This window comes from Garra rufa, unplaced genomic scaffold (genome assembly GCF_049309525.1).
Source record: "Garra rufa unplaced genomic scaffold, GarRuf1.0 hap1_unplaced_354, whole genome shotgun sequence".
Lineage (NCBI taxonomy): Eukaryota > Metazoa > Chordata > Actinopteri > Cypriniformes > Cyprinidae > Garra > Garra rufa.
In genome coordinates, this window is record NW_027394621.1 from 1 (window position 1) to 14,860 (window position 14,860).

The window sequence follows — 14,860 nt, forward strand, 5'->3', positions numbered from 1 at the left end:
GATGTTGTTCTTTTAGGTCTAGTTTTATTACCCCAAAATGATCTGATTTTAACTGATTATTCGTCAAAATAATGGTCCAATTACTTGATTGCCAAGGTAATTGTTAGTTGAAACTGTAGGTTTTTACAAAAGTAGGCTAAATAATTGTAATGGAGGTGTAAACCTTTATTTTAAGCGTTAAGAAAAAATAATCAAGAACTTGCCACAACATCCTCTTGCTAGACAACCAGCCGTGGGAACGCCTACTAGCGGCATTTGGCGACACGAAGCGACAAAGTTTAGAGTTTAGAGTGATTTACTGCGTGTTTAAAGTGGTTGAAAAACGGTCAGGGAATATGTTTAACACATTTGCGTTGTTCTTTGTGTGCTGGTGGCGTCTGGTTGGTAAGTTATGGGTGTTTTTAATTATGACAGTCCATTCATTTTTATAAATAAACTTGTGTTAAAGTGGTTTTCACAAAATAAGTGAATCAGTTTCGTATCGCTATGTCTTTACAAACGTAATTTAGTAGCCTAGTATTGACCCCAGCTGAGAAATAGTGGAAGGAAATCCAAAACAAAGTTTGATCTTTAGTTTGAAATCAGTCGGATCCACTAAACATATGTTCGTTTCACTTCTGTTTTCATGAGAGAGAAAAAAAAAACTCATACTGAACATTTGAACTTTCATTGTTATTAATGTCTATAATATTAAATTCTTAAATTCGTATTACCGCAGTTCAATCAGCATTCACTGAAGAACATGTCTGCATAATACAAATCACTTTAAATGATAACTGATAACCCATTTTTCTGCAGATGTGAAGACTGTGTCAGTGATGGAGGGAGATTCTGTCACTCTATACACTGATCTTACTGAAGTACAGAAATATTTGTTGATACAGTGGATGTTTGAAAGCACAAGAATAGCTGAAGTCGACAGACTCACGCAAACCAACTCAACATATGATGGTCCTGATGAGAGATTCAAAGATAGACTGAAGTTGGATAATGAAACTGGATCTCTGACCATCACAAACACCCGAACCACCGACTCTGGACTTTATAAACTAACAGTTATCAGCAAAGAGACCAGCTACATGCGCTTCAGTCTTACCGTCTTTGGTGAGTAGAGAATAACAGTGTTAGCAGACCATTCTTCATTTGAATTTATACAATAAATTAACATCAGGAGTGTGTGCAATTTGACTGACATTAAAGTATCTGTCATTATCAGAACCTCCACAAAGTACTTCATCACTAGAAAGATCAACAATCTCCAATTTTGTGTCATCCGGCTGTGCAGTGAATATTTTAAGCGTTAACCAAACTGAGGACGCCAACGTTACTGAACTCCATCAGCCATGTTCAGGTACGTCACGTATAATATACGAGAACTAATATCAGTTTTTGTAAAGTTTTCACCCTGAAAGTCAAACTTAGGTACATAGGTGTTACTTTAAGTTACTGCTGATTGGTGCTGAACAATCAACCACATCCCTGGTGAAAAAAAAAACACAGCTAAAACCAGCCTAGGCTGGTTGGCTGGTTTTAGCTGGTCATAGCTGGAAGGCAGGCTGGTTTTAGAGGGGTTTTGGTCACTTTTCCAGCCTGGCCAGGCTGGTCTTAGCTGGTCAGGCTGGGAAACCACCAGCTAAAACCAGCTACTTCCAGCTTAAACCAGCTAAGACCAGCCAACCAGCCTAGGCTGGTATTAGCTGTTTTTTTCAACAGGGATAAATCAAATAAAACAGAAAGATTTGAATTTGCATTGCATTTATGCATTTGGCTGTTGCTTTTCCTTACATTGGATTCAAGGTTTATTTGATCAGTTCATGCATTTATAGAAAGATTGTACTGTTTGTGCGCATATGTGCATTTCCTTTTTCATTTTGTGATTTCACTGAGCGCGTTTACATGCACGTTCTTAAGCCGATTATGCTTAATAAACCGAAAAGTTCGTGTAAACGCGGTAACCACTTTTTTTTTTTTTTTTTTTTTACCAGAAAAAGGTCATAATCAGTGTAAGCATAAACCTTGATTTCGGGCGGCATGTAAAAGCAGTAACCCGCTTTCTGTTGGCCTTTTTGAAGTGCGCATGTGTGATACGTGACAAAAACACATCGTTAGTGCAGATTTAAGCGCATTAAACAGAGCAAATGCTTTACAGCTTGCCTAGGCTGGTCTTAGCTGGTTTAAGCTGGAAGTAGCTGGTTTAGGCTGGTCTCCCAGCCTGGTCAGGCTGGTTTTAGCTGGTGGTTTCCCAGCCTGACAAGGCTAGAAAAGCGGCCAAAACCCCTCTAAAACCAGCCTGCCGACCAGCTGTGACCAGCTAAAACCAGGCTGGTTGACCAGCTAAAACTAGCCAACCAGCCTAGGCTGGTTTTAGCTGGTTTTTCCACCAGGGAAGGCGGACTCTTTCATGAGTCAGAAAATTATAAAAATTGTTCTCATCTCATGCAGCAAAAGTACTCAGTGTCAGATACGCAAATTATTATATTTTGACGTCACTAAAAGTATATAACCTGATTTATTAATGGTTTCATGTAAACACAGTTTACTTGCCTTGTCAGATTACGTGCATGTGAGCAGGGAAACCTGGTTATTTTAATAAGATTATATTTGTGAGTTATCAGTTTACTGGTTTGCATGTAAACATGCTCAATGTAAATGAGAGCAGACCGCAGAAGAGCGACAGCTGTGAAGCAGGTGTCTGAGAACCAGTCGTGTTGCTTTATAAAGCGTTGAGGCAAGAAAAAAAGGATATGAGGACATAATCGCACATGTTGACTGAAAGACTGAAGCTTTTAAAAGAGTCTAATGCTGTTTGGTAAGCAAAGAAAGAATATATGCAAACACACTCAAACATGCACACAGTAAAGCGTGTGGATGTTTTCCCTTTACAATGAATGCCTGAACTACCACATATAACCCACAAAACCTGTAAGTCTACTTGAAAAGAAGTAAATGCATAATTCTGATTCAGCGTTTCTCTTTTTTTCAGATCACATCCACTGTTGTGGTTTTCTTGAAACTGTGATCCGATTGGTCGTCTCTGCTCTGGTGGGCCTGGCTGCTTTTGCTTTAATTGTTTTTGAAATCAGATCAACAAGAAGTGAGCTGAACAGGATGGATGAGACTAGATATCATCGTCAAATCCAGGGAGTGAAATCAGACCATCAGTATGAAATGAGCAGAAGCTTGAGTTCCAGATATGTTTGCTGAAGTTTGCACGCATTACCCTGCAAATAAAACATGCATTAATATTTGCTGTTAATTAATAAATATTAACATTTAGTTCATTGACCGTTGATTGCATACACTCTTTAAAATAAAGGTGCTTCACGATGCCATAGAAGAACCTTTTTTGTTTTGTTTAAATGGTTTCATAAAGAACCTTCAGCATCTGAAGAACCTTTCTGTTTCAAAAAAGGTTCTTTGTTGGGAAAGAAGGTTCGTCAGATTAAAAAAAAGGGTAAGAAAGAGATGGTTCTTTTTAAGAACCTTTGACAGAATGGTTCTTTCTGGAACCAAAAATGGTTCTTCTATGGCATCGCTGTGAAGAACCTTTTAAAGCACTTTTATTGTTAACAGTGTATGCCCAGAATAGGATTTTGATTGATTTATTATTAGTTGGTTAATTTCAGGGCTTTAAAGATAATTACCCTAAACAAAATAGCACCACAGATGGTGCCATAGAATGATCTTATAAGCTCTTGATTCTGTTGCCATCTCGAAACAACTCTCACAGAGGAAATTGGTGAGTTTTAATAAAGATTTATTAAGTTTTACCACAGAGTGGGAGTATTTTTTATTGTTCTATCCATCGTAATAGCGCCACCAAGAATATGTTAAGCTTTTATTAAGATTACGTTTTAAGAATATATGTTTTAATAAGACAATAGAAAAAAGAGGATAAAGATAAAGAGTGGAAAGCTTAGGAGCTGATGGGCCTGTTGTTGGATGAGACGCAGAAAACAGGAGTCTGGAGTTTTACTTGCATTAATGGTCTGCACAGCTCTTATGCAAATATGGCATTTTTATATATAAATATTTCATGTTTGAGTATTTATAGTCCCATATGAGGAAGCTTAACATGTTTTTTTTTTTATGTCTGTGGCTGCACCTCATCAGTGATCATGTGATCAGATGTTCCATAATCTTTCCAAATTAAAATGGATCTGCTCGTGTTCATGCCTGTGTTTTCTTTTTATTCTAAGCATATCTCAGGGTATGTAGCGAACACATTATTCTCTGCTTTTTCTAATTGTGTTCAAGTTAAACAGAGCTGACGTTGCCTAATTTAAATCTTCACACTGGCTAAGTATTTCTCTCACATTATTTCCCTCCTCTCGACGCTTCATACTCCAGTTCAGCGGGTGGCGCTAAAACACACATTTATTTGACAAACACCATTAAACCTCAGAGGAAGAATGTTAGTTTCACCGAGCTCTCTGTTGTTTTGTCGGGATGTTGCAAAAATTGTTGAAATGCACTATTTCTAAGCAAAAAGATACAAAATTGAATCTGAGCACTAACTATCATTACCTGTAAAAATTTTCAAGCAAGTAGGAATATCTGGAGGAGTTTCAGCTGAACTGAGATTTGCTGCTGTCAGTATGGTGTTTATTAAAGAGGAGATTGAGGAGGACATGAATGGACCAGAACCCTGGAGAATCAAACAGGAGGAACAAGGAGGTTGGTCTTTATTTTTCATTAATCTTGAATGACTGTTTATGGTATATTAAACTAAGCAAGATTTAACAGGGAGCCTGCAGATCCCTGCACAGTTTAAAAAATTAGGGCTTATCATTAAAATGTCTTAAATCCACCTTTCTAAACGCGATGAAACGGACAATGAGAATATTTACATTTGTGTTCCGCTCGTTGCTTTTAGAATCTTAAAACTCTGAGCATATGAGATACAGTAGATTCACTTTGTTTTAACATTAGTGTAATCTCAAACATTGTGGACAAATGTTTAAACGTATTCTGCTTAGAAATAATCAATGTACATTTATGACACTGTATTACTCTGGCACAAAAAAAAAGGTAAAATATGATGTTTTATATCTTTTGTCTGCCTTTTTTATTCATTGGTTAGGGCTCCAGACAAAAATAAATAAATAAATCAAGTAAGGAGTCATTAGCTCCTATAAGAAGAAAAAAAAAAGTATTATTATTATTATTCTAGCTGGCTGATGAGCTTATGGACACCTAATGGTTATTCTGAGGTAAATGTAGGCTATTATTACATTATACATATGTATAACCATGTTATATGGTGCTTTAGTAAACATAAAATCTAGGTTGTTTTATGGTATGGTACTTTTACATCTTACACATTAACGAAATCTAACAGTATAGGATAATTCAGTCTCATTTAATGCTCCTTATGATGGTTAAATGTGCTCTGATTATCTGTAATGATAAAACAATAGTTTAACTTTAAAACAAGACATAATGTGTAGGAGTGATTAAGGTCCACATCTGTCCATTTGCTGATGTAAAGAAGTGGTATCTGAGTGAAGAGGTAAGGAGAACATTCTGGGAACCTTCAGAGAACTTTCAGGGAACCTTCTAGGAACATAAATAGAACGTTCCCTATTGGTTAGCCAGGAAAGTTTTCTTAATGTAAATAGAACGTTCCCTTTAGGTCAGGGCAACGTTCTGGGAACCTAGTAGGAATGTTCCCCTAACCTAAACAGAACTTTCCGGGAATGTTCCAAGTAGGTTACCGTAGGGCTGGGCGATATGGCAAAAATGTAATCTCGATAATTTTTTCCCATATTGAACGATGACGATATATATTTCGATATAAGCTGTTGATGTTGCCAGCTTTAAAATAGTATCCCAACAATGACTAAAGCCACAAAAATTAAAGGATTCATTAAATTACATTTTTAAGTATAGTTTATTAACAAAAGCAGATTACAGATTTGGCCTTAAAAATTTAAATAACTTACTAAAATAAATGAAAAAAAATAAAAGTTGTGACAGAGTATGGTAAATGAGAGTAAATGCACAAAATGTAAACATAAAATTATTGTAAAAACATAATTTGTAACACATTTATTTATTTCTTTATTATTTATTATTATAAACACAATTGTTTATTTTCTCTATTATAGGTTGAGCTATTTAAATTAGAGGCAACCACTGCATTAAAAAATTACGACACAGCTCTTTCTTAATCGTATTAAGTGCAGACAATTCAGCCATAATCAAAGTAGACTACTCTCTCATTATTCAAAGTGCAAACAGAGACGGAATATTTCAAGCATGATACAGAGCTATAGACATACACAACCTATTATAGTCTACATTCTGATAACAGCCTAGATATGTCATTTAGCCTAATTTGCGCGCATTGCGGAGTCACTCTCTAAACAAGGGGGATTAAAATTGCTTTTGAATGCGCGTGCGTTTTTTGCTTTCGGTTTCAGTTTTAACAATCGTGCCAAACTCTCAGCTGAGCTGAGAGTCACTTTTCAGATAGTCAAACCACTTACGGAATTCGTGCTACCTTTTTTTGTCGACAACTTCAACATCTTTGGATAATAATTCGAGGTTAGTTTCTCTTTCGTCGCTGCTTCCACTCTCTTTTTTTGTCGTCCTGGTGTAGGGTTGCTTCGCAAAGTGCTGTAGGAAATGAACTTTGTACTTTGACGTGCACACGCACTCTGCACGCTGATTGGCTGTTGTCGCATATTTCTGCTGTGTGATTGGCTCTTAGATTAATCCATATCGAGCAAAAAAATCATCGTTATTAACATAAATTTTATCGCGATTCGATATGATATCGTTTATCGGCCCAGCCCTAGGTTACCGGAACGTTCCCCTAACCTAAATGGAATGTTCTATTTACGTAAAGAACTTTCCAGGCTAACCACTAGGGAACGTTCCGGGAATCAAAAACTGTTAGCTGGGTCACTTGCCGCTTTAACTGAGGCTCTAAGGTGGTCGCGCCTGCAGCATTAAAGAGTGCTAAAATTTTATTTTTTGTTGGAGTTTCGTTATGAATTTTGCTAGGGCTACACAAAATCCAATGCGCATCTTGTCAGTAAAGCCGGTTCTGTAATCAGTTGTATATCTCCATCACCTGTGCTCGTTCAAGTTCAAGTACTTATGGTGCATTCAAGTCATGTTGGATAGATCGTATTTACGAGTTGGATGCACATTGATGCCACCACACAGTCGTTATTACAAAATTTTTATGTAAGCCCTGAGTTTCCGAGTTGGGGGGTGCCAGTGAATTAACAAAAATTATTATTTTTTTATAATGTACAATAAAACTATATAAGTTATGCATACAAAATATTATATTGTTGTTTAATTTCCATAGAATATACAATGATGCAGTTTACATCCCCTTCATCAACTGAATAAAAACAGAAAAAAGCAAAAACGCAATGCACATTCTTAATTCGCCATTTTGTAGCTGCCGAGTTAAAAACATTGGTTGGAACAAGATGGCGATTTACCATTTCTACATACAATTAAAAAAAAGTGACTTGAATGCACCTGATGTTGTAATGACGACTTGCCATCTCTTAAGTACGAACTTCCCAGGAGGACTTGAACACTGCATTACTACACAGAGCCGTAATTTGCTAAATTACCATTAACATAGCATACAAACTAAGATCAATTCAAACGAGAATTGTTGCAATGCATGTGTTAATGTTGTATAAATGCACCCAAAACGCATGATTTTTCTGTTTTTATTTGAAACCGGTGTTGTGTAATTGCTTCATTAATGATTGTACGTTTTACATATTTTCAAATAAAACAATGGCAATTCGGAGGCTTGAAAATGCAAAACTTTTCAGAAAATAAAAAAATAAAATAAAAAATCTGCTTGCTGTCATGTTGAACAGAAAAATTGCAAAATTGTTATTTTGTTTTCCAAATTTCCCAATTGATTTAAATTTTTTTTTTTTTTTTTTTTTTTTAGGCCTGATGAGTGTGAAAGAGGAAAGACGAGATCTGAATGAAGTGGAGGAGAAATATTGGGATCAGAAAGCTCAAATTGCCACTGGAGAAAAATTTGTGAGTTGCTCCAAAACCGAAAAACGTTGCTCGAAACGCAAAGTTAAAAGAAAAAATGGAAAAAGGCCTTTCAGCTGCTCTCAGTGTGAAAACGCATTCACTCAAGAAAAATACCTTAAGAATCACATGAGAATTCACAACAGATCAAAGCCTTTTATCTGCTCTGAGTGTGGAAGCGCTTTCAGCCATAGCGGAAGTCTTTGGAATCACATGCAAATCCATACGGGAATGAAAGCTTTCCCCTGCTCCCGGTGTGGAAAGAGTTTCAAACAGAGAAGAAACCTTGACGAACACATAATGAAGGTCCATACTGCAAAAAGGCCTTTCACCTGCTCTGAGTGTGGAAATACTTTCAAACACAAAGGAAGCCTTATAACTCACATGTTAATTCATACCGGAGAAAAGCCTTTCACCTGCTCTCACTGCGGAAGTGCGTTCAGCCATAATGGAAGCCTTTGGAATCACATGAAACTTCATACTGGACAAAAGTCTTTCAGCTGCTCTCAGTGTGGAAAGAGCTTTAAGCAGAAAAAACAACTCTGTGACCATGTGCGCATTCACGCCTCAGTAAAGCGTTTCAGCTGCTCTCAGTGTGGAAAAGATTTCGCTCGTAACGTTACCCTTAAGAATCACATGTTAATGCATGCTGGGATAAAGCCTTTCAGCTGCTCTCAGTGTGGAAAAGATTTCACTCGTAACGTTACCCTTAAGAATCACATGTTAATGCATGCTGGGATAAAGCCTTTCATCTGCTCTCAGTGTGGAAAAGATTTCACTCGTAACGTTACCCTTAAGAATCACATGTTAATGCATGCTGGGATAAAGCCTTTCAGCTGCTCTCAGTGTGGAAGGAGTTTCATACAAAAGAACCAATTTAATTTGCATGTTCGTATTCACACGTCAGAAAAGTCTTCCACCTCTCCTTAAGGCTGGGACACACCAACCCGACGCCAACCAACTAGCGCCGACGAAAGCAGACCGTCTTGTCGCCTCTAGTCGGCTGCGTCTGGGTAATTAAACTGAGCTTGAACACGAACTGACCAAACCCAACTACAAACTAGAAGGTGGTTTCCGCGTATGCGTGAGGAGATATACCATGGTGTACCTGCAGATGGCAGTAGTCTGTATTTTCATTACAAGAAGAGAACTCCGAAGAAGCGCTGCACGGTTTGCATAGCGTTTTCCGTTATGTCGTACAGCGCTGGCCTGTCTTGGATCAAACTCATCAGCTCGCCTTCAATAGCTTCCTTCCACACAGCCATAGTTGGTTTCGAATTGTGCGAATTACAAAATGATGACAGCGAGCCGGTTCCCTCTTGACTCTTTCCTTTGCTTGTTATGTTACTTCACGTTCAAGTCCTCCACGCGCTCTGATTCGATGTCTGAACAGCCAATCAGAGCGCTCTCTTTCCCAGACAGCCCCGACAAGCCCAACGTCGATTCAACATGTCGAATCGGGCAAACTTTGGCCGACGCGAGACCGACGAAAGCCGATGTGCGGAACACACCGAACCAACGCGCTTCACCGACTAGGGGTGTAAATCGGAGCCTTCAAGACGATTCGATACGATACCGATTTCTTAAGCCAACGATTCGATTATTTTCGATACTTCAGAATTCCCTGTGATACGATGCGATTCGATCCGATTCGATTCAATACTAGATATTTTTACATGATATCTATTAAGTTTCAAATAAATCAACAAAAATAGTGAATAATTTGCCTTTTATTGAGAATACAGAAACTGTATTCTACTCACATAATGTGTATGTTACACTAAAGCAGTTGTGCTCAATGCACTGCAAATATAACAGTTACTGCATCTACAAAGTGCAATCAGATAAATTGTAATAATAAAAAAAGGCTAATGTTAATAGTGCAGGTCTACTATGGCCAATTAGCCTATTCACTGTTTTAAAAAGTTTCATTTATACAAAATTGGTTACATTTTGAAAATATAATTTGCATCTTATTAAGAGGTAATGGTCGTACATCCTCTGCAGTAGATGAACTGCAAATAGAAAACTACACAAAATCAGTTCAAAATCATCACTCTTGAAAGTCAGACAACGTGAGGGTCTGTGAACATGAACAACATCATAGATGGACTGTGAAACGAAAGTAACACGTGTGAAGAAGAAGACAATAATGAGGTTAGCGGCGCCACCCGCAGCTTAGGAGTAGGTAGTGCGCTTAATACATCGGAGCCATAGACAGTAAAAGAAAGGTCGGAACGGATTCTAAAAATAGACAAGTGAACAAACAGGCGGCAAAATAAACACATTAATCGATATTCTTGCGGACGAATCGATGCATTGAATCGGCGGCTGCATAATCGATGCATCGATACGAATCGATTAATATTTACACCCCTATCACCGACGCCCACCAACTTCCCGACGAGGCCAGACGCTGATCGTCGGCTTGGAGTGTCCGGTCCTTTAGTGTGGAAATGCTGTCACATGTAAAAGAAAAGAGAGAGTCTGGCTGATTCTAAACGTTCACTGCTGATGGCCAACAGACATCGCAATGTTGAGCTGGTATCGTGATCCCGCAATCCTACCGAAACTCTAAATATGAGATAGGTGGAATGGTAATTCATGAGGGGGAAAGCCTTTTATTTGCTCTCAGTGTGGAGAGTGTTTCACCTGTAAACAAGGATTTAATTGTCAAACAACTCTTGCGTATGTCATCTATGTGAAAATAGTTATAAATGGAAAAGGAGTCTCAAAGCTTATCTGCACTCTCCAGTGAGGTGATTTAAAGGTTCTGTAAGCATTTTTTAAAAAGCTGTTGAATGTGAATCCGACTGGTGTGTCACTCATAAATTCCTATGTTCACTGTTAAAAAGGCCCGCTGTAAATGGACTCTTATTTTGAAGTGTTCTGGTTATCAGTTCAGCCAATGTATGAAAGTATGAATAAGTAAAATGGACTTGATGCTTTTCTCACATTTGGTGTTGTGTATGTGATATGAACCAACTAGATTGATTTATGTACACCAGTTCGTGATTGTTTTGAGACATGGTGCATCCATCTATGCCTAGCAAGTACAATCATGCCAGTAACTTGCTAATCATGTTAAAACAACTAAAAACACTACCAACTTTTTTTATTTCCCTTTTAAAAAAAAACAATTTTTAACCCCTCCCAACTCTTCTCTTGGCGCTCTTTTTTCCGTTGTCCTTTTTCCCTATCAAATGTTTTAGTAACCATCATAAATTATATATCATCTGAAAGCTTAGAAGCTCAAGAATCATCGGACAAGGTCTTACCATGAAAATGGTACTTTAAAATCGGTTGGCGGTCTCCTCCCCCTTAGCGGTGTCATATTTAAAAATGCATTACGGTCATTTAGAATCACAACTTTTTACAATCTTGACAAAAAACGTATCATTGGAAAGGTCTCAGGATTCCATTTATTTTGTGATAGAATGAAAAATTTCAGAAAAAAATTTGACATGTGACAGAAAAATGCATTAAAAAAAATATATATATATATATATATATATATATATATATATATATATATATATATATATTGCATTTGTATGGCACCCGGTGGCTGTTTGTGGTATAACGCCCTAAACAAACTTTCACAGGAACCTCAATTTTTTTCATATCAACTTCAAATTTGGAACATCACTTATTGGGATGTAAGGCTTCGATTTGATATCAAATTTAGGATAAAACCTGTTATGTGAAATATGTGTTTTATATAAAATATAATAAAAAGTGTACAGTGTATTTTCTTTACAGTAAGTTTAAACTTCTGTAATTTGTTTATACTTTTTTTTTTTTTTTTTTTTTTTAATTCCTTTCTGCAATAATTTGCTGATTGTCCTCTTTAAAAAGACAACCAATTTAAGTTTGGATAGTGCACTTTCATGCACTATTTTAAAAAATGGGGGGTGACAGTTAAGGGCGTAACTTGTTAATAACTACTTAAACTTTCTGGTCCGCTTTTTCAATAAAATTTAAAATTTGTCTGGACTCGCTTTTAATTTTCCTCCACTTAAGCATGAAATACACTACATGACTTTTAAAATCTGAACAGATTTTTAAAACATTAGGCATCAAACACTTACCCACTTTGTAAAAGTGGCAAAGGTGGAAAACTGGACATCATGCACTACCAGACTTTAAAGTCGTTTCCGATCACAACAAACTTATGCAGAAACATGCACCTTTTTGCTAGGAGAGGCTTGACAAATGAAAGCAATATGCATTGTAAAATCGCTTGAAAATATCAAACATGTTTGATATCCTACAACTGGATAGAATCAAAGCCTGAGGCTAAAAAATTGGCTATCGTACAATAATCTGTCAACTCAAATCTGCAGACTGGCCCTGACTTTCAGCAACTCAATTTCTCCTTAAGATGTATTTAGGAAATGCTGATGCAAGACTGTGCAAAAAACTGAACAGTATTTATATGAATCACTTGCATTTTATGCATTTAATGCACTGTTTCTTTTTCATTTATGGTATTCATTTAGTAGTTGTTATTACTTTTGTCTATCTTTTGTTAATAAAATGTATTTTATTACACTTGTGTTGAAAATACACTAAAAGGTTCTACAAGTTAGAGATCCCACCAATCTTTCTACTGTGATGTACTCATAACCACACATTAACCTTCCCTAGGTTGGCACAAATAAATTAAAAAAATTTAAAATTATAGACTCTCATCATGGTATTTTATCAACATCAACAGTCATCTGAGTGAGAATTAGAAGAGAAAAAAACAAGAGAAGTCAAATATTTTATTGAAAATCATACAAGTTCCCCTATATCAAATCAATAACCATTTCACTGAATGTTTGCCGTTTGCTTCCAAAACTCTTCCTGGAAACTGTTTTTTAAGAATGCATCTTGGAATACACATTAACTTTTCAAAATCTGTAGTTGGTTTCATGGTCAAAAGAATATGTATCATTGAATACAAGGTGTTTTTGTTTTTCATTTTGATGGAAACAAACCTGAAGCTTAATTTTCTATAATGCAATTTATAAAACAATGGGATAAATGAAGGATCTGTTGGAAACTCATTAGTGAAGAACAGGAGACTCTTGGGTCTTCAGCAGAGTTATTTATTAAAAACATGTTGTCTGCACTGCAGTCATCAAAAGTCAAAACAAAACACCTGGGTGACGACCTTAAAGCATGCAAATTAAGTAATCAGGTATAGTGAGCTACATCAATCCTAATTCAATCAGCATAACTACTCAAAGACTGGAGGCAGAGGCACCAAGAGCAATTGCAAACAAAGTCTCTAAACTGGTTTATTTGACTTACAATAAGATAACAGGAACTGGCAGAGACCTCTTGCTACAAACATTAACTAAATGGTTCATCTGACGTCACCATCTTTACTATAAATGCTAAACTCGATGTATTTCACCTTAATGCTTCAGGTGATTGTATGTCAGAACATAAGATCAGTTGATCCAAACCAGGGGCCAGATTCACGAACATCTTCCTGAGAAATAAATTAAGACATTTCTTAAGATAAATTCTAAGAAGTTTGAAAGAATGTTCAAGTGCAATTCTTGAAAAGTTCTTAAGAACATTTATAAACTCGCACTTCAAGGTTTGCCTTTTTTGTGGTTTCTGCAGATTATTCTAATAATCATAGTAAACACTCGGCTTCACGTTTTTAATGTGCCGTGTTTTAAAGGGTCTGTCTTAAACTTCAGCGATCTATTTCATTAATTGTTGTGCTGTTTTTGTACCCAATGCTGAAATATAACAATTAATTTGAAATAACCCAATAAATTCATTAAATAAGTCCTACTATTTGGGATTTAAGACAAGTCCGGGGCTATCCAAACTATAAGAAGTTATTTACAATGTTTTTTAAGAAGGTTCTTTTTAAGAATTTGAATTTTCTTGAGTATTTTTTTTGGGGGGAATACAAAATATTCCAAACTTTTTTCTCATTTTAAAAAATAAGAAGGAATTTCTTCATAAGAACGTTTCGTAAATCTGGCCACAGATTCCTACATTTATAATCCCACAGCCACACTTAATTTAAAGGACACCGATTCTGCAAAATCCACTTTTACCTAGTATCTCTAGCAATACATGTATTCTAGAACAACTACAAGTATTAAATGAAGTATAAATATCAAAAAGTTACTTTCTCAAGGCAATATCAGCGATGGTTCTGGCGCTGAAGCATCTGAAGGCCATCACAGATATTTAACAGTTGAATCTGCTGGTTTTAAAGATAAAGATTTTTTTTCCACTGTAAAAACTTGAATTTTTCTTTGTCATAATATATTACTGCTTGATGCATTATTGTGTCACATTTGGTGAGGATGCGGCGTCAGACTTGAAAGTGTTGGATCTGAAGATGATCTACTTCTTGTGATTGTTTTTTTGTGTGACTCTGTAAAGAAGAATGAATGATTGAAACGCTTCCCATGAGTGCAGTGTTACGGTTTCTCTCCAGTGTGGATCCTTTCGTGTTTTTTTCAGATATCCTGACTGATTGAATCTCGTCACAGTGTGAATACTCGTAAGGTTTTCTCTCCAGTGTGGATCCTCTCATGTTTTTTCAGGCTTCCTGACTGACTGAATCTCTTGTCGCAGTGTGAACACTTGTACGGTTTTTCTCCAGTGTGGATCCTCTGGTGCAGTTTCAATTCTCCAGCTGTAATAAAAGTCTTTTCACACTCAAAGCACATGTACTCTTTCACACCAGTGTGTGTTTTCTGATGTCTTTTCAAATTTTGTACACATGAAAAAGTCTTTCCACACAAATGACACAAATGTGGTTTCTCCTTTGTATGAACTCTCAGGTGTATCTTCAGGGCTGAAGCCC

General features: G+C 36.6%; 2 protein-coding genes across 2 annotated transcripts; both read left to right on the forward strand.

The window, feature by feature from the left end:
* Positions 1–818: 818 nt before the first annotated feature.
* Positions 819–3,204, forward strand: LOC141317117 (uncharacterized). The gene is made up of 3 exons (XM_073832930.1): positions 819–1,104; positions 1,217–1,351; positions 2,984–3,204. The coding sequence occupies exons 1-3, from the start codon at positions 819–821 to the stop codon at positions 3,202–3,204; spliced, it is 642 nt and encodes a 213-aa protein (XP_073689031.1).
* A 1,220-nt stretch (positions 3,205–4,424) lies between these two features.
* Positions 4,425–9,575, forward strand: LOC141317118 (uncharacterized). Its single transcript, XM_073832931.1, has 2 exons — positions 4,425–4,677; positions 7,937–9,575. The coding sequence occupies exons 1-2, from the start codon at positions 4,599–4,601 to the stop codon at positions 8,956–8,958; spliced, it is 1,101 nt and encodes a 366-aa protein (XP_073689032.1). The 5' UTR covers positions 4,425–4,598; the 3' UTR covers positions 8,959–9,575.
* Positions 9,576–14,860: the final 5,285 nt, after the last annotated feature.

What these genes read in the sequence shown, in the direction of transcription:
- LOC141317118 (XM_073832931.1), top strand. Translation starts at nt 4,599, where the DNA reads ATGGTGTTTATTAAAGAGGAGATTGAGGAGGACATGAATGGACCAGAA. An exon ending in CAAACAGGAGGAACAAGGAG is followed by an intron (nt 4,678 to 7,936) that starts GTTGGTCTTTAT and finishes TTTTTTTTTTAG; the next exon opens with GCCTGATGAGTGTGAAAGAG.
- LOC141317117 (XM_073832930.1), top strand. Translation starts at nt 819, where the DNA reads ATGGAGGGAGATTCTGTCACTCTATACACTGATCTTACTGAAGTACAG. An exon ending in CTTCAGTCTTACCGTCTTTG is followed by an intron (nt 1,105 to 1,216) that starts GTGAGTAGAGAA and finishes TGTCATTATCAG; the next exon opens with AACCTCCACAAAGTACTTCA. An exon ending in ACTCCATCAGCCATGTTCAG is followed by an intron (nt 1,352 to 2,983) that starts GTACGTCACGTA and finishes TCTTTTTTTCAG; the next exon opens with ATCACATCCACTGTTGTGGT.